The sequence below is a fragment of the Amblyomma mixtum genome, chromosome 2 (genome assembly GCF_055824585.1).
Source record: "Amblyomma mixtum isolate Tamu chromosome 2, ASM5582458v1, whole genome shotgun sequence".
Lineage (NCBI taxonomy): Eukaryota > Metazoa > Arthropoda > Arachnida > Ixodida > Ixodidae > Amblyomma > Amblyomma mixtum.
The window spans coordinates 224,247,540-224,264,123 of NC_143013.1; the positions used below are offsets into that span (position 1 = coordinate 224,247,540).

The window sequence follows — 16,584 nt, forward strand, 5'->3', positions numbered from 1 at the left end:
GATTGATCACAATCAGTGATTGATCACAATTTTTGTTAACTGGTTGTAAGTGGCAGAGTGCAATATCTCATATGCTTGTCATAATTCGGTTCTAATAATATGGTCCTTTTGAGGTTGCTGATTATTTAAGGACATTTCTATCGATTTTATTTATTTATTTTTCATTGCCACTGGCTTGGCAATTTTACTTTTTTTTTTCTTGCGCGGTCTACTCTTTGTCCACTTTGTCCACTATGAGAGACCTGGTGGCTTCGATACCCTTGGCATCCCTTTCAGCCATTCTGTTGATGCATTCCAAAGATATGCACATTAATGGCTGTTTTCACAGGCTGCCGAACAGGCTCCTTGTTGTAGAAAGCACTGTCATTACAGGGGAAGGTGGCAGCACAAAGCACAAGCTTACACCTTTTGTGTCTGCACTGAAAAGTAGATCACCCGCAAGTTTAGTACTAGTGGCAGAATGGAGTTTTCTGTGTGGGTATTTGTGTCATATACACGCCTGTTTCTGTCTTGCCAGTGAGCTGCCTAGCTGTGAACATGTAGCAAAATGCTTCCTGATAGTTGTACCCGACCGCAGGCAAATGTCGATGGAGGCGAAATTCTGGAGGCCCGTGTGCTGTGCGATGTCAGTGCACGTTAAAGAACCCCAGGTGGTCGAAATTTCCAGAGCCTTCCACTACGGCATCCCTCATAGCCTGAGTTGCTATGGGACGTTAAATCCCCATAGACCAAACCAGACCTGATAGCTGATAGTTATACAGAATGAAGGGTTGTGAACCTCTGAAACAGTGTGGCACATCTGTAGCAGGCCAGCCCTTGAAGCAGCCAAGAACTTCACATGGTAAAATCACCAGTGTGTCTGGTAGTACTATAAGGTATCTCAAGGTAGGGAAATGGAATAAATATAATGTAGTATGTTCAATATTATTAACACTGAGGTGCAATTTATTGTGGGGGCAGGATGCTAAAATTACAATCTGAAAAATCATGGAAGGTGCGCAGATCTTTTGTGCTGCCAAGCCATGCTCACGTGCTATGTAAACAGAGCATACTAATTGGATAAAGCTTAAAAAAAACTGCACTTGGTAACTACGGCCCACGACTAGCAGGTTTCTTCTACCATTCGAAGCATCAAACGAAATCAGCGTTTTAATTTTTCACTCAAGTTAACAGGTCAGGCGCATCAGATTTCTAGCATTTATAATTTCTTCTTGTGATTACATTTTCATTTAGGTAACAGGGAAATTTTAAACAGCAGAGTATTTTCTTATTGCGTAAGAATAGCGTGTGCAGGCATGAATGTGAGTGCAGCTTCACTGCTGACGTAAGCTGTCTCCAACTGCTGTAAGCGTAACCTGTCTGTAGTATTTACTGCCTGTCCTCTGTTGACCATTGTTTTTATGCTGGCCTTATGTGCTCTTCTTTGCGTTATAAATCAATGTGCTCGCCTCTTTTAGTTCGTATTGCCACCAACTGTGTCCTTTTTTTCTGCTGTGCAGTGCGTCCTCCATTACATGGTGGGCTGCCACACGACAGAAGGCATCAGTGCAGATGCGGTGCGGATACTTCTCCACGCTGGACTGATGAAATCGTAAGCTGCTTCCTGTGTTTCGCCTCTGTTCAGGGCATTTGAGTTTTTGTCTTGCGGCGAAGGCTTAGGTAGACTTTTGTATTCTGTTACCAGCCATAGTGACGGCTGCACTGTACGATAACGCCTTCGCCATGTTGGCATGTGGTGGAACTATTACGTGGGCACGTTCAGATGCTGACAGTCGCACTAACATCCATCGATCCGTGAACAATGTCCCACGAACATCCTTTGTTTTCAGTGAAATTTTATACCTGTGATGTGGTTATGTGTCAGCACAAAGGAATGAATTGAAGTTTGACAAGAAATGCCGTAATTTTGTTGGAAAATGTTGATACCTCACAAGAGCTTGAAAATGTCTGTCGTGCTTTTGTGCAAAGTAGCAGGTTTGAGCTGTGATGAACAAGACACGGAATTTGTCCCAGCCTCAATATTTTTCTAGTGTACATATGTAGATTCTTTGGCTCAGAAAAATGGAAAGGACTTTTTGTGTGTTTTTAATTTTGAAGAAAAAAAAATGCAAGCATTGAAGCAAAATTTCTGTGTTTCAAAAAAACTTCATTTTTCGTCTCAAACTTAAGATATATTCAGACCTTAAAGCTGAAATTTTTTCTCACAGTTCTTCAGTCTCTTCTTTTTGCTGTCTCAAGGCAAAATTTGTCAGAAAGCAGGTTTTATTGAGATGCCTGAATTAGACTGAAGCAGGTTGACTCATGGAATGCAAGACCAGGCGGCAAGAGCAGCTTGAAGTCATTTTCACTTGCCAACCAGTGATGGCAGCAGACCAGCTAACTCTATTGTTCTTGGCCTTAATGTCCTTTCCGGTTCCCTGCTTGGCCCTTCAATTATGTGAGCACTGACCATAGATCTGTGGCCCACATCCGTCGCCGGATCACTGTTGCTGGAGCAGTCGCCGGATCACTGTTGCAGTCAACCACCTTGCTTGGTACGCTGAGTCTGCAGTCCTCCCCCCAGCTGCACAATTCATCACAGGACTTTTCACCAGCCTTTCGGTCTCACATAATGATTCAGAAAAATTCTTCTTAACTTCCTCCACATGTAAAGGATAGTCCACTCTACGTGTGAACGTAGTACAGCGTGGCCGCGCTGCGCCATATTCATTGAGTGGACTACCCCGTACATCTCCTCTGAAGATTCTAGTAAAGATCAGGTCCCCCCTCCCCTTTCTTACTTATGCGTACAACGCTGCTGCCCAAGCAATGACTGGCTTTTCACCATTGCATCTATTGTACAGCCGTGACCTTTCCTGCCTTTTTTGACATACCTAATTCAGCTCTGCCGCCCCACTAGCTCATAGTACACATCCCTTTCTGGCATCACCCATCCAGTTTAGCAGTGTCGTTCACTTCCAACAGTCAAGGCCTCCGCAAACATCACGACAGTCAAGGCAAGCCCGCTCCTTACTTTTCCACCGATTCCTTCGTCTGACTGTCTGTTCCGGCGGGCACCGGGTTTTCTGCCAAGTGCCTGGACCCCTTCCATGTCATGGAGCATGCCTCGCTTGTCAACTGTGCCATTGGACCGGTTGTGCATTCTAGGACCAGTGCTGCTGTGTTCATGGAGTCATTCCCATCACCCTCCTAAAACCACATTACTACAATTCCCTTGTCGTCTTCTTGCCTTGAACCGCTGTCACGGCTCCCCCTTTCTTTCAAGGCAATGGCAGTGAAGATCATGATTAGAGGCCGGATTTTTAGGCACTAAAAATCACGTTTTAGGCGCCATAAATAGGCCTTTAAAATTGCATTTTAGGCACCTAACGGAGAAAAATAGGCACTGTAAACTTTATCAAAAGTGCACACAGTTCCGAACTTCAGCGCGCAATATCTGCCGTAAAATAAAACAAAAACACATCAGGAATGATATGGGACCCTAAGCAAGGTGCGAACATTAGAAGCCGCTTTTTTTAAGGCTGTCTCGCAACTTTTCGTACAATACACATGCCTTAGAAGAGCAAAAGGGACGGTTACCAACCCTTTTAAAACACTTTGGTATACCTCGAAACAAACAATTCGCTTGTCATGTACAAAAGCAGAAGCAATGAACACCTTAACAGGAGGCCATGTATTTAGAAATTGATAGAAACGTTGTCAATTGAAAGGATCTGACAAATGAGTTCCGTCTTGGCTCTCACAGGAATTGAACTTATGTATTGCAGGCATACACGATGCTTCAACATTAATAAATATGTTGTCATTTGTGTAAACAGTGTTTTATAGTGTGTGGCTTAACGTGTCTGCAGCCACGCGACTATCAAATGGTGCTTGCCATTAGAAGGGTCTGGAAACCATAAATATGACATGCTAGAGAATGGAACACACAGTGCTGCTTGATGCGGAATATGCTGAAAAGAATCATAGTTCTGCACAGGCCTACGTGCACCCCCCGTCAAAAGTATACAGCCCTAGGGGTGTGATTGTGAGGCCTGCAGCATGGCTCGTTATGCATCCTCAGCAACCGTGATCTCTCCAAAGAGAAAAGGCATTGAGTCCTCAATCCTACCAAGCTTTGGACTTCTCAGTGCACTAGGGAGCCACGCTAAACAGCTTAGAAGCAAACCGCTTGGGCTGTATACTTTTGACGGGGGCTGTACATCCACGAGGGTCCATGGTAAAATAAACATCATCCATCTAGAAATCACTGTTAAAGCTATGGAAGCAGTAGCAGACAAGCACCATCTCCAGGTTGATGGACTCAAATTTATGTCTCTTATCAGTAAGAACAAGCTTGTATGCTGAAAAGGAACGCTTAACATCAACGGATGTTACAGGAGTGTGCTTGTACTTAGGAACATTTGATGGCTTTACACTGTTTGCTATCATAGAATGCTCACCGGGTATTCCTGAAATTTGCTTGAGGACTGAGAAACCCTCGTTTTTGTCCATGACTAACTGCAAAAATAAGGCAGGTTACCCAGGTGGAAATTTTAATCAATTAAACTGTTTCCAGCAGGTTTATCGAACATTTTACAGTTGGTTTCAATTGGAACCAACTGGGAATTATTTGGACGAACCGATAACTTACTCCTTATACTTTCCGAAATGTGGTGCCATCTGGTCAACTACCACTTTAACAGCCAATGTAATCAACAAGCTGCCACGATAAAATGGCAGAAATTAGGAAAAAGGTTGCTTCGATATTTTCTGCTGACGTGGTTGATATTGTTTACACAGTCAACGTAGGTGGAGCGTTCACCACAGCCAACTGACGAGGAGGTCATCTCATGTTGCCACGTGTGTGTTCTACTCAAAACCGATATGCATTCGAAAGCAAACAGAATCTGAAAGCAAAACCACACCGTATTTCAGGCCCTATTTCTTTAAAATAGGGCTTTTTTAGGCACCGACGTCGGAAATAGGCATTTATAGGCACTGACACCCAAAATAGGCATTTATAGGCACTATAAAAAGAGTGTTAAACATATTGTCAACACCTAATTCGTGCTCATATGTAAAAATGGCGCACCTACGAAGCGTTGGAAAAAATAGGCATTTGCCTAAAATCCGGTCTCTAATCATGATGCTCATTCATAGATGTCAAGCATGAAAAAGCGAGTTAATGTGCTCTTGCTACCGGCTTGTGTGGGTGTACAACTTGATCTGGTTCAGCCTACATTCTCCCCTCCAGAGCTTCCAGCATCTTAGTAAACCCCACCTCGCTAGTTCTAAACAAGTTTTTTCTTCGTTGTCTTGAAATCTTCCGGAATTTAAAATTAAAAAAATTGTCAATTTTAACTTGCACTGGACAGAACACTGCTGGCAACAGGTTTCTTGAAACTTTCTCCTAATGACCCTCTGTAAGTGATGATTGTAAGGAAACAATAAGGTTTTCCATTATGTTCTTTAAATTGCAACGATTAAATAGTCAACGTCATCCGTATTTTATTCCGATAGCATTACTGAATGCTGTCGGTTGCTAAGAGAGAGCTAGCAGTATGGTTTCACACTGACTCCATGTGATTGCGTTTTGATTTCGACAATATCCAAATTACTAAAAATTAGGGGTGTGCGAATATCAGGTTTTCCGAATACGAATCGAATACGAATACTTGGTTCCGAATATCGAATCGAATATCGAATAATCAAGAACAGACGCATTTAATCACTAGAAAACATTTATTTGGGCGCCCAAGAACATCAGAGTTCAACTATCAGTGATGAAATGAACACAAAAGGTGTGTGTGGCTGCACAAAAAGTATCAAAGTCTCGAACATTATTCTTAGAAGAGTGGAAATATCAGAGAAGATGGCTAGTACACAGCATTGATTAAGGTTAGCTTGCCGTAAGCACAAAAACGCGTTGCTGTGATAAACATAAAATGTTGTCGTGAAGGAAAACCGGCTGCTCCATATGGTCGGGCAGAAGTAGTTCCCTTCTAGCTGAAACGACTTTTCCAGCCACAAAAAATGCCCTCTCACTTGGCACTGAACTGCCACGTATTGCGAGGTACTTCGTGCACAGCGCTGACTATACCAGCTTCGCAGGTATAGCCACAAAGAAGCTCACCAACGCAGTCAGCTACTGCATGGCCCAACGTTACACATTGCTCTGGGCGCCGCCATGTTGTTATATCTCTGTCGATAGGACTTGCGGACCGAAATGAACTCCGGTGCTCGCAGTAGAATATTCGGCTAGATACGAATATTCGCGTCGGGTCGAATAATCGAAACAACACGAATACTTGGTTTTCGAATCGAATACGAATACTAAAAATTTAATATTTGAATTATATTCGAAAATTCCGAATATTCGCACACCCCTACTAAAAATACTTTGCAAGTTTGATTTTGCTCGTTAGCCACATTGTATAGTAACCCATAAAAATGTGAATAAGTTTTCTGGTTCATGCAGTTTCACCAGGCTTGGTTAATACCAACCGTAATTTTTCTACACTTCGGAACATAGATATTTTAAGCTAGTTTCATTTGGAATCAAAATTATAAAAATTTAAATAACTGCTCAGTGATTCGATTCAGTGTCCTGTTTATTATGCTCACGTCTGACTCTTAAAGCAAATGAGTTTTCATGATTAGTTTTTATACTGAAATTGTGCCACATGCATCGTTTCAGAGTTACCGAGCATTTGCGATTGTTTTTTCAGGTTTCTGTAGCATTCTAGCAGGGTTTTGTTCTTAGAAATATGAGGTGGCCACCAGTACAGGGGTACAAGCACATACAGAGTAATATGAGGAATGCTTTGGCAGTCAAAAATTTCTGATGCATTACTTAGGAAAGTTCACGAGTGTTTTATACCTATGCAAGGTAAATGCCGCTTGTGCACTAGCTTATAAAGGCATCAAACCTTTCCATTTCCATTATACAATGCGAGGGAAGAGTTGGAACACTGAAGTGTGATCCATATGTATTCTGTCCTTGTCTCTACACTTGCAGTCGAACGTTTATGGAACACAGCATGAGTGAAAGAAAAAAAGTTTTAACGCCATCTTTGCATGCCACTTGTAATAGTCACATAAGGCATAATGAGCATTGATATACTTAGCAGGTCATGGAAAAGAGGGGACATAAGTGTGGCGTGCACTAAAGGCATGGTCCATCCAGGCACATGCAGGTGTACGTAGAAGCTTTTGGACCATTGAAGCAATGAAAAAGTTTCATTTCTGGGCTGACTAATCGAGCAGCCGTGAACTGAAGAGTGGGCTCTTTATGACTCTGCACAACCTGCGATGTGCACACCTCCATATTGGGCAACATCTCCAAGCTTTGAGGAAACAGCTTTTTGTGGATTCCGTGTTCTGTGCAGTTCCTCAGTGACCTGAACATACTGGAGTGGTGCATGTGTGAAGCTGCTTGTGGTGGTGTTAGTTAAGGGGACACTGGAGGGATGTTGAAGTTTGTCTGTATGGATAAATTACCAGACTGCGATGACGAGGAGGTTACTTTCGCTGACAGTTGAGCTCGTGTAAATTAGGTGAGGGCAAAAAAATTCAGTGCATGTGTTGCCACCATTGTCCGTTTTTGCAAGCAAGCTGTGGTTATATCGACAGTTTTTTTTTTTTTTGCACGCGGAACCCCATGTATGGGTTACACTGCCATGCACTTCCAGATAGTGATCATGCTTTTTTTTTGTAGTGATGTTGTGAATTTGAATCGAGTGGCGGAAAGACAAGACTGTTTCATTTCTAAATACAATTTACTCAGTGTAATAGATGTGTCTTTTGCACAGAATTGATTTTTACTGAGAACAAAAATTGTGTAGACCTGCTGTCCTTGGTGTCCCATTAAAGTAAGCCGGCTGCATTCAGCCAGAATCGCAGTCTGGCTAATGTAAGTTATAATTCTTCAATCGCAACGCCCGCAATTCAGCCCGCTTGTTTCATTGTGCAGATAGACTGCAGGAAATTCTGCTGCGATGGAGTCCATTTCCAGTGTACCCTTTGCCCACTGTGTGGTGCCTTTGTGCACCAATGCGAATGCAGGGAGGAAGGTGAGGGCAGTCCTCCGCTGATCACGATGGAGGGCTTCCAGTTCCTGCTGATGGACACGCCTTCCCAGGTGTGGCACTTTGTGCTCCAGTATTTGGACACCATTGAGGTACGCACTGGTCTGCTCTCTCTCTCTCTCTCTCTTGGTGACATGTGCTGCTTCTTTGATTTAGTACATCAGGTGCAACGCTATGAAAGGTATGGAAGTATTTCGCATGGAGAAATAAAGGAAGGCGTGTTGCTCCGAGCTTGTTTCGTGGCCAAGTGGTCTAAAGGTATTAGAAAGCTACAGCGTGTTGCCGGCAGTAAGAGCGTATTTAATCAAGCTTGTGACAGATCTATCATCTAATAAGCCTGCTGACAGAGCATTTGCTATTTTTTTTTTCTCATCATGAGGAACGCACTACTTTTTCATCGCGGATGTAGGCAGCGCAGACAAGAGAGCTAGCTTTGACAGCGTTGCACCTGAATATGAATGGAGTATAATGCATAGCTGTGTGTAACCTCGTAACCATCCATAGCCTCAAGATTCTTCTGTTCGTTCTCTGCCCCAATCCTTTCTGGCGCGTGATCCAGATGAGGCATTCTTCTCCATGGTGGAATTTTTAAATTACATTTTTATTTGAAAATGTTGCTGGCCAGTGATTTGGCCCAAGCGGGGGCAGTTTACTAGAAGTGGAAGTGTAAACCGGAATGTAAATGGCAGTGCGAATTACCCGGATTTTTCGATTAGCGGGGTTCGAAATAATGAGCTTTTACCTATTTGCACACCCCTGGTATATTGACTGTTCCATTTTCACCGCCCTTTCACTATTCCATTGTCGGAAACCTTCAAAAATTATAAATTTTCTGTGCATCGAAATGTCGCAACATTTCCAAACTGCAGTATCTTGCACTTGTCGCATGAATTAACATATAGAATTGACTGCCTGCATGCAACGAAAGCCTGCGTGGTAATGCTATGCCTTACATAATGCACTGGTGGCCATCGAGAGCCACCGCAGTGCAGCATCACATGGCCTGTCCTTGCGTCATGCCGCAATGCAGGCAACAGCTGGCTATGAACCTGACTGGCGGCGATCCTCGGTTTGCCTTCGTACTGTGTGCATCAGCGCCATGCTGCGATGCTCTCACTAGGTCATCAGCAGCTGCATCGTGATGTCGTCATTGTGGCGCCGATGAAATTATGAATGATGTCAAATGCGTCCATCTCATTCAGTGCAGGAGGTGGGGTCAGTTCATCTTCTGCATCACTCTTATTATTGTCTGGTGATGCGTCATATGGCGAACCTCTTCAGTTTTGAACTTGTCATTTAACTCTTCATGAACAGTTATGTTGTTTGCATCAGGAGTGATGTATTCATCTATGCTGACTTCCGTTGGCACATTTCTGGCGTGCCGAAGGACTGCCGACGCCGCAATAGCTTCTGTGGAGGGGGACTCCACTCTGAAACGGTCGTCTTCCTTGTCCTTTGTCGAGTTGGCAGTCACTTCAGCATCAGGCTTAAAGCCAGCATGCACCAAGCAATTTTCGGTTATGCTTCGCCGGGTCGCTGTTCACACTAATACCCCTGTCAAGCGGGCAAGTTAAGTGCACTTAAGGAGAGTGTACTTCGCCGTAAGTACACTTTGGCGCATCTAAACGACGCAAGTGGAGTGTCACTCGCGGAAGAGTGCACTCCGCTGAGAGTGCGTTCACGGACCACACTTTGCTGGCCGAGTGCGTAGCCTCGACGCCAGCGGTTCCGATGGTACAAAATGTATAGTGCATAAAAAGTACTTACAACTTTATTTTACGTGCTATAACACTGTTTTCAGAAAAAATTTCCTTGGTTATAGCTACAAGCGAAGCAACAAAACAAGTAAACGTGATCAGATGCAACATCGCTGCCCGCCGCCATCTTGTTTGTTGTCAAAATTCTGGATAGTCTTGGCTGGTCTCGGCTTTTCTTCTGTTTTCATTTTTTTTCATCGTTAAAAACTGCTGAACCTCGTTTTATTTGCGCTATCACGTTAAGCAATCAAATATTATGAGTCTTTTTTTCTTTTCCATCGTCCTATTCAGAAATTCCGCTCATTTTCTGTCGCCATTTTTTTTTACTATGAGTGCACTTTGCTTTCCCGTTTAGCACTGCGTAGCCCGAAGTGTCACTCGGGATGCCGAAGCGCACTCCCCGTAAGTGCACTTAACTTGCCCGCTTGACAGGGGTATAAGGCAAACATTTTTTAGGGCCTTGAATAAGTGCACTTTCACGCTGTGAGTAATGCCTTGGTCTAACGGCTGGACCAAAGCCTTGCAGTTTGGCGGAAAAAACCAAACTTCCACAGTTTCCAGCTCAGCCTCCTCAACATTGTGATCTGAACAATTAGTATCAGTAAAGGCTGAGTCACACTGTGGAAACAGTCGGCCATCTTGTCCTACAAAACAGTGTTTCGTCAGGTTGGCGATCCTGTCTCACCGCTTCAACACAAACTGTGGGCGAACGTGTCGCTGCCTCCCGCCAGCCTTTGTTGGCCACATGTGCGCCACTTCTTCAGAAACTCTCTGTCACACCAGAAAAACCACTTTAATCGCGTTCCTTGGCGCTTCTCTGTTCTTGCTTGCGCACTCTCCTCCGTGCGTGTGCACAACCGCGGAAACTAGAGACACCTTGCGCTGCCGTCGCTACTGGTGGTTTTGCAGAATATCGGACGAACTATGACCGTGCGCTGCGGCTGAGGTGCAGCCTTGCTCGATTCTGATTCAGACGACGAGCCGTCACAGCAGAGAAGCCGCGCTAGATGATGGACTGGCTGCGAAGGGCGCCTGAGCGAGGCGTTTTCGAAAACTTCATGCGAGAGAATTGAACACGGGCTACACACATCTACTTTCTGTGCCCTGTGTCTACTTCAACGCATTTCGTATTTTGCGCTGCTGTTCCACAATGGATTATCAACCCGGCCGGTCACTACAAATCACGCCACAATCTCGGCAGATTCATCGAGTTTGTTCCACGCTGTCAGAGTACTAAACAAAGGTATAATTATACGCATCATTCTTGCAATCAAATGGGAACCCAGTAAAGTTATTCTGATTGCTATCTCAAACAAAAAAATTCAGCACTGCTTTCTTGTTCAAGTTCAGAAATAGCAGGACAGGTAACTGGTAGCTCGCACTCACCTGTGAAGTACGGTCCCCACTAGCGATTTCTTGAGACACAGATTGCTTCAGATTACAGCATTGATATTTTGGGTCTGTTATATCCCATGGAAAGCGCCTCTCTTCAATCATCGCGATCAGGTCACTTTCCTGGCGGCACGAGTACGACGGCGGCATGTTCACGCGAGCAACTGGCACACTCATATGCCGGCTCCTGCTCGGGTGGTTCTCGCGCACAAACCCCTCAAGAAACTTTTGGAGCTCGCGGCCGAGGCAGTCCCTCACACTAGGCATTCCTTATGGCTCCCTACAGAGCCGCGTTCTTCAGAAGTGTATGCTTGCTCACAAGAATGCGACAGGAATCGAACGCGCTTCTCCACGGCGGCCGCATCCGCCAGCCGACGGTGGCCACGGCAGCCTTCCCGTCTGTATGCACCCGCCTGCAAGACGCCCTACCGCAGCAGACAGCATTACCACTAAAGGAAACGCTCTTTTTTGCACTTTGAAAACGACGTTTCCAAGCACGAATGGCACAAAAGCGGTGAATCACCGCAAAGTGCTTGGTTTGGTTGGTGCGGTGTCTCCAAGAAATTCGCCCGGCCGGCGAACAGCGCCAACCGGGTCCACGAAACGCTGTTCGTTTATTGTTCCGGTTCCCGGAAGCTGTCATACCGAGGCAGCATCCCAGCAACCTGTCTCATTTCTCCTCCGTTCGTGCAGTGTGACACGAAGTTGTGGGACGAGTTGGTTAGCCGACTTGTTGACGGCTCGCTTGCGAACGTGTTTGGTTCATGTCGTTGTTGTGTTTCCGCAGTGTGACACGGGCTTAAGCAAGCACACCATGTGGTTTTTGGCCTTCATAGAAAGCTTTGGTCCAGTGAACGGAGATGGCCCGTGTAATCCATGATTTCTTGTTTTCCATATGCTTTACTGGCAAGTACCGCCTTTGAAGCATCGATGCCTCGCGCTCTAGCTGATAACGACCGGGCAGCGCTTGTCGGAGCCGTCTATGTTGGTGCAGAGAAGCAGTATTGCACGCTTTTTTGCTATGCTTCCCTCCGCTCATGGTTGGCCCTTCATCTCCAGCGTCTTTGTGGTCAGGAATTCATTAAAATGTCCTGGCTCATCCTCATTATAAGTATCGGACAGGGCATACTCTTTCATTACATTCGGCAAAGCAGATGACGCCCAAGACTCTGCACCATTGGTGTCTGAAGCAGCAGACTCACTGCACAGCATTTTTGCAACGACATCGTGCCGGGCTTTAAAATGGGTCAGACAGCCTGTTCTGGCCTTAAAATCATCGATACCGAGCTTGCGGGCAGTGCCTTCTTTCGCAGCACACTTATGCTGATTGGCATTTTCTTGGCACGCCTGTCGGTGAACCATGTGAGCAACGCCTTTTCAAGATCCTCATGTGTCACTTGCATCAGCTCTTTGGGCTAAGCGGACGTCCCTGAAGAAAGTGCACTGGTGATCGCATGCTTTGACTTCAAAATTGTCAACAGTGTGCTGTTGGAGATGCCAAAATCCGCTGCGATGTCTCCTTTTTCTCTGCCTTTTGAAGCCTCGCTGATGATTTGTGCCTTCACCTCCAAAGAAAGGAACTTTCTACTACTAGTGGGCTACTAGTGGGCTCGAGTGTGCACGATTCCTCCATTATTTAATGCCTGGTGGGCCTTACAGGTATATTAAATTATGGTGATGATGGGTACAGAGAAAATTTGTTTGCAGTATCTCTATTTTTCTTCATAGCTATGTTTTGTGGGAAGGCGTTTGTCTTTAGTTTGAACTACCTGTACTGACATTTGAAATTATTTTAAAATATTCGAAACTGTACCATAATGTTTGTTTCAGTTCGCAACCAAAAATTGAATATTTGCACATCTCTAGTTTTTGTTTATTGCCTTCACACTTGCAGCTGGCTTGTTTTCTGCATGCTTTTGGCATTGCTTGACTGAAAAGCAGTGTGTGGCTTACACAGCCACTACTGAATATCCTTGTTTAAGGGAGGCAAGACTATGGCTTGCTGGTTCTGTGGGTGTACCGAGTTAGTACACGTGATGTGTAAGTAACCTGTTAAAGGGAAACTGCATAGGTTTTAGTAATCAACGAGCTTAAGAGGGTCGGATGTGCGAAACTTGGTGGTAAAGCATGCGAAGTCTTTTTGGGCTAGCATTTGAAATAGAGACGTAATCACCGATTAAAATCCGGACGCCCTTCAAGCTTCTCCGAAGCGCACAACGCCAAGTGGGGGGCGCATGATAATGCCATCAAAGGTATCGGTGCATTTGCAACACACAAACGCCTGCTTTGAAGGAAAAAAACCAACGCCACCGAAGGCAAACCCTGCCGGGAGTTGTTTGGCAGCGTCCAATGCGTCAGGGCAGGGTGTGGCTGACGACAGCGGCAATTTGAAATCATACCTTCCGTGACGTCACGCTAAGTTTCCCTGCACTACTTTGATGCATTGAGGAGAAGCGCAAATTTCAATCGTCAATTACGTCACTATTTTAAATGCTAGTGCAAAAACACTTGGCATGCCTTACCTACAGCCTACATGGATTTGAATCCTTGAATATCGCTAAATTTTCAAAAAAGTGCTGCAGCTGCCCTTTAAAGGCTGTTCATTAAAGTGCAGGTTCATCAGCTAAGAAATGTGGAGAGCATTACCTTGGTCTTGTTTCTTTTTTCAATTATTTGGTAATCACAGAAATAGGGTAATGTAATTTTTTTTTAAAGCTCTACCTTGTGCATAATTCTTTGTGTTGTGTTTTTTTTTTTTTACCCAGGCCTTGTTGCATTGTGGTGCTTTTAATTCTGTTGTAATGTTTCTATTTCTTTAGCCACTTCACTTCTTTTGCAATCTATGCAAACCCTGTACTTCTCTGTCGAGTGCCGTGTTGTCTTGTTCATAATTAGCAAGTACCATATCCAGCTGGTGTGCGATAAAGCCTTCCCCTTTGGTTCTGTGCAGTCACGTGGCTTGAACTTGGTGGAGTGCCTCACATTCCTGTTCCAGCTCAGCTTTCTCACACTAGGAAAGGTAAGCCGACTTTTTATTTCTGTGTGCTTGATTAGTCTTGGATGTAGTGGTAAGATCAGTTCGGGCTTTTTTCGATGCACGATTAGCAACGCCTATCAGGTACTCATGCTCCTAGGTATTGGCTGTGCTATCGCCGTAGCTGAGCACGCCTCGTATTAAACTGCAACTATACTACTGCATACTACTGCTGTCCGGCTAGTATTCATAATTTGAGCTATGTGGACGTAGGCAGTGACAGAAAGATGTTCAGTGCATGGTTTGGCGTGTACAACGTTATGGCAGAAACACAGCACTGGAGCTTAGGCCGTCGGAGTACATTAGGTAAATTGGCTTTGACGATCAAAAAGTTAAAGATGCGCATAACTGGCTAACTGGGTCAGTGGACAACTCAGTCACACTTTCATGTATGTGACAGCGATGTTCATCTGCAGAAAACTGCTTTCGCTCAATATTTCATGCTCAGCAATGCTAAACCACCAATTTTTTTTTTTTTGAGATATCAAAAGTCTTCCATACAAATGGGAGAGGTGCATTGTTGTGAGGGAATGACGTTGAAAAATAATTTTTTTTTTCAAAGCCCTGGTGATTTTTTTTTATACCGTCTGAGTTGCAAAATTTTTGTTCACACCTCGTACCTTCAATCGTGATGCGCTGTGCTGGTTATCCTAATTGCATGTTTGGAGCTCGGAGCTTCCATTTGTTGTCCTGTACGACATTCAGGGTTTTCTTTTCTTTTTCCCAGTTTCCGAAGTGGGGGGGGGGTCTACCTCTATGATGTATCAAATCTATCGACTAATATGCATGTAGATTGGTAACTTAAATCAAGAAAATGTTCTTCTCTTGCTTTGAGTTATATTTTTCTCCAGTTATTGCTAGCCTGCTCTCAAGGGCTTTGAGTGTCCAACAATTGACAGACCTCCGTTTAGTTGATCTCCATGAAGTGCAGCGGTGCTTTAACCTGCACGAGACGTGCATTTGGCACCAGTCTAGCTTAAGTTCTATGATAGGCAGGAAGACAATTTCACCCTTTTTGTATTCCTTGGTGTCAAGAGAACCCAATGGCATACATTTCAGCGAGTTTCCCGCAGCAAATATTCTTCAAAACTCTCCGCAAAATACTAGCATAAAATGTTCATAAGTGCTCAAGGAATTGTTTTACATGAAATTAAATGACATATTTAGAATCAACACACAAAAATACATAAGCCCTGGAGATTTTGTAACTGTGACTTCATTAATAAAATTTTTTTTTTCAAGACCAGTGTCCCCCCTTAAGGTATTATGTGGCTGGGTGCAGGTTGTTTTGTGAAGGATTTGGTTTTCTTTTCAACCTACTGCATTAATTTGTGAAAAGTTGCCTATGCACTCCAAATCGAACGTCAAGAGGTTCAGTGCTTAACCGATCTCTATTTTCTACAACATTCCACTTGGCGGCATCAGCACTGCCAACCAGACCAATGTGTCCCTTGACGTGATTAATGGTTAACAATGCTGCACAGTTGTGGTAACAACAACGTTCATATTAGAAGCACTGGAAGCAAATAGTAGTCATGCTGGCACGTTTGGCTGGTGGTGGCCATAAGCTTCCTGGATTCGTCACTTTTTTTTTTTCGCGAAGACCATTCCAAAGCCTTTCCAAGATGTGTTGTGCACTATCACCAAAATGGTTGGATGTATTTAGATGTCATCTTGACTGGATTGCTACCAGAGATTGAAGACGCGGTACTTTGCTGCATCTGGAATCAGTATTGGTCCTGGTTTCTTTCTGATGTTGCCTGACATCCAGTGCAAAGGACAAGCTGCAACATGAAAGAATTCTTTGTGTAGCAATAGCCAATTCTTTTTTGCTCTGTGTACAAAAAAAAGTTCACATATCTATGAGTGATGTTATATTTTCATCATGTACGTATGCGCGAATTTGTTGCTGCCGCTTAATATTTACTTCCTGCATATATTGCCTGTATAGTGGTTGATAGTATTATTAGACTTGTAATACGCAAATAGGTTACATCATGAGAGGGAAATAACTAGAAGAATAAGAATGGGGTGGACAGCATATGGCAGGTTCTCTCAGATCATGGATGGCAGTTTACCAATATCCCTCAAGAGAAAAGTATACAGAAACGTGGAGACTAACAAAGAGGGTTCAGCTTAAGTTAAGGACAATGCAGCGAGCTACGGTAAGAAAAATGATAGGTGTAACATTAAGAGATCGGAAGCGGGCAGAGTGGGTGAGGGAACAAACCCGGGTTAATGACATCCTAGTCGAAATCAAGAGGAAGAAACGGGCTTGGGCAGGGCATGTAATGCGAACGCAAGATAACCGCTGGTCCTTAAGGGTAACGGA

The 16,584-nt window shown here is 44.2% G+C and overlaps 1 protein-coding gene across 1 annotated transcript in view; it reads left to right on the forward strand.

The window, feature by feature from the left end:
- mrn (general transcription factor IIH subunit 4 marionette) overlaps window positions 1-16,584 on the forward strand; it is a 36,973-nt gene that overhangs the window by 7,918 nt on the left and 12,471 nt on the right. Inside the window, exons 5-7 of the mRNA XM_089573197.1 lie at window positions 1,500-1,591; window positions 8,047-8,161; window positions 14,169-14,237. Of these exons, the coding sequence (XP_089429323.1) occupies window positions 1,500-1,591; window positions 8,047-8,161; window positions 14,169-14,237 (276 nt within the window). The remainder of the gene's footprint in view (window positions 1-1,499; window positions 1,592-8,046; window positions 8,162-14,168; window positions 14,238-16,584) is intronic.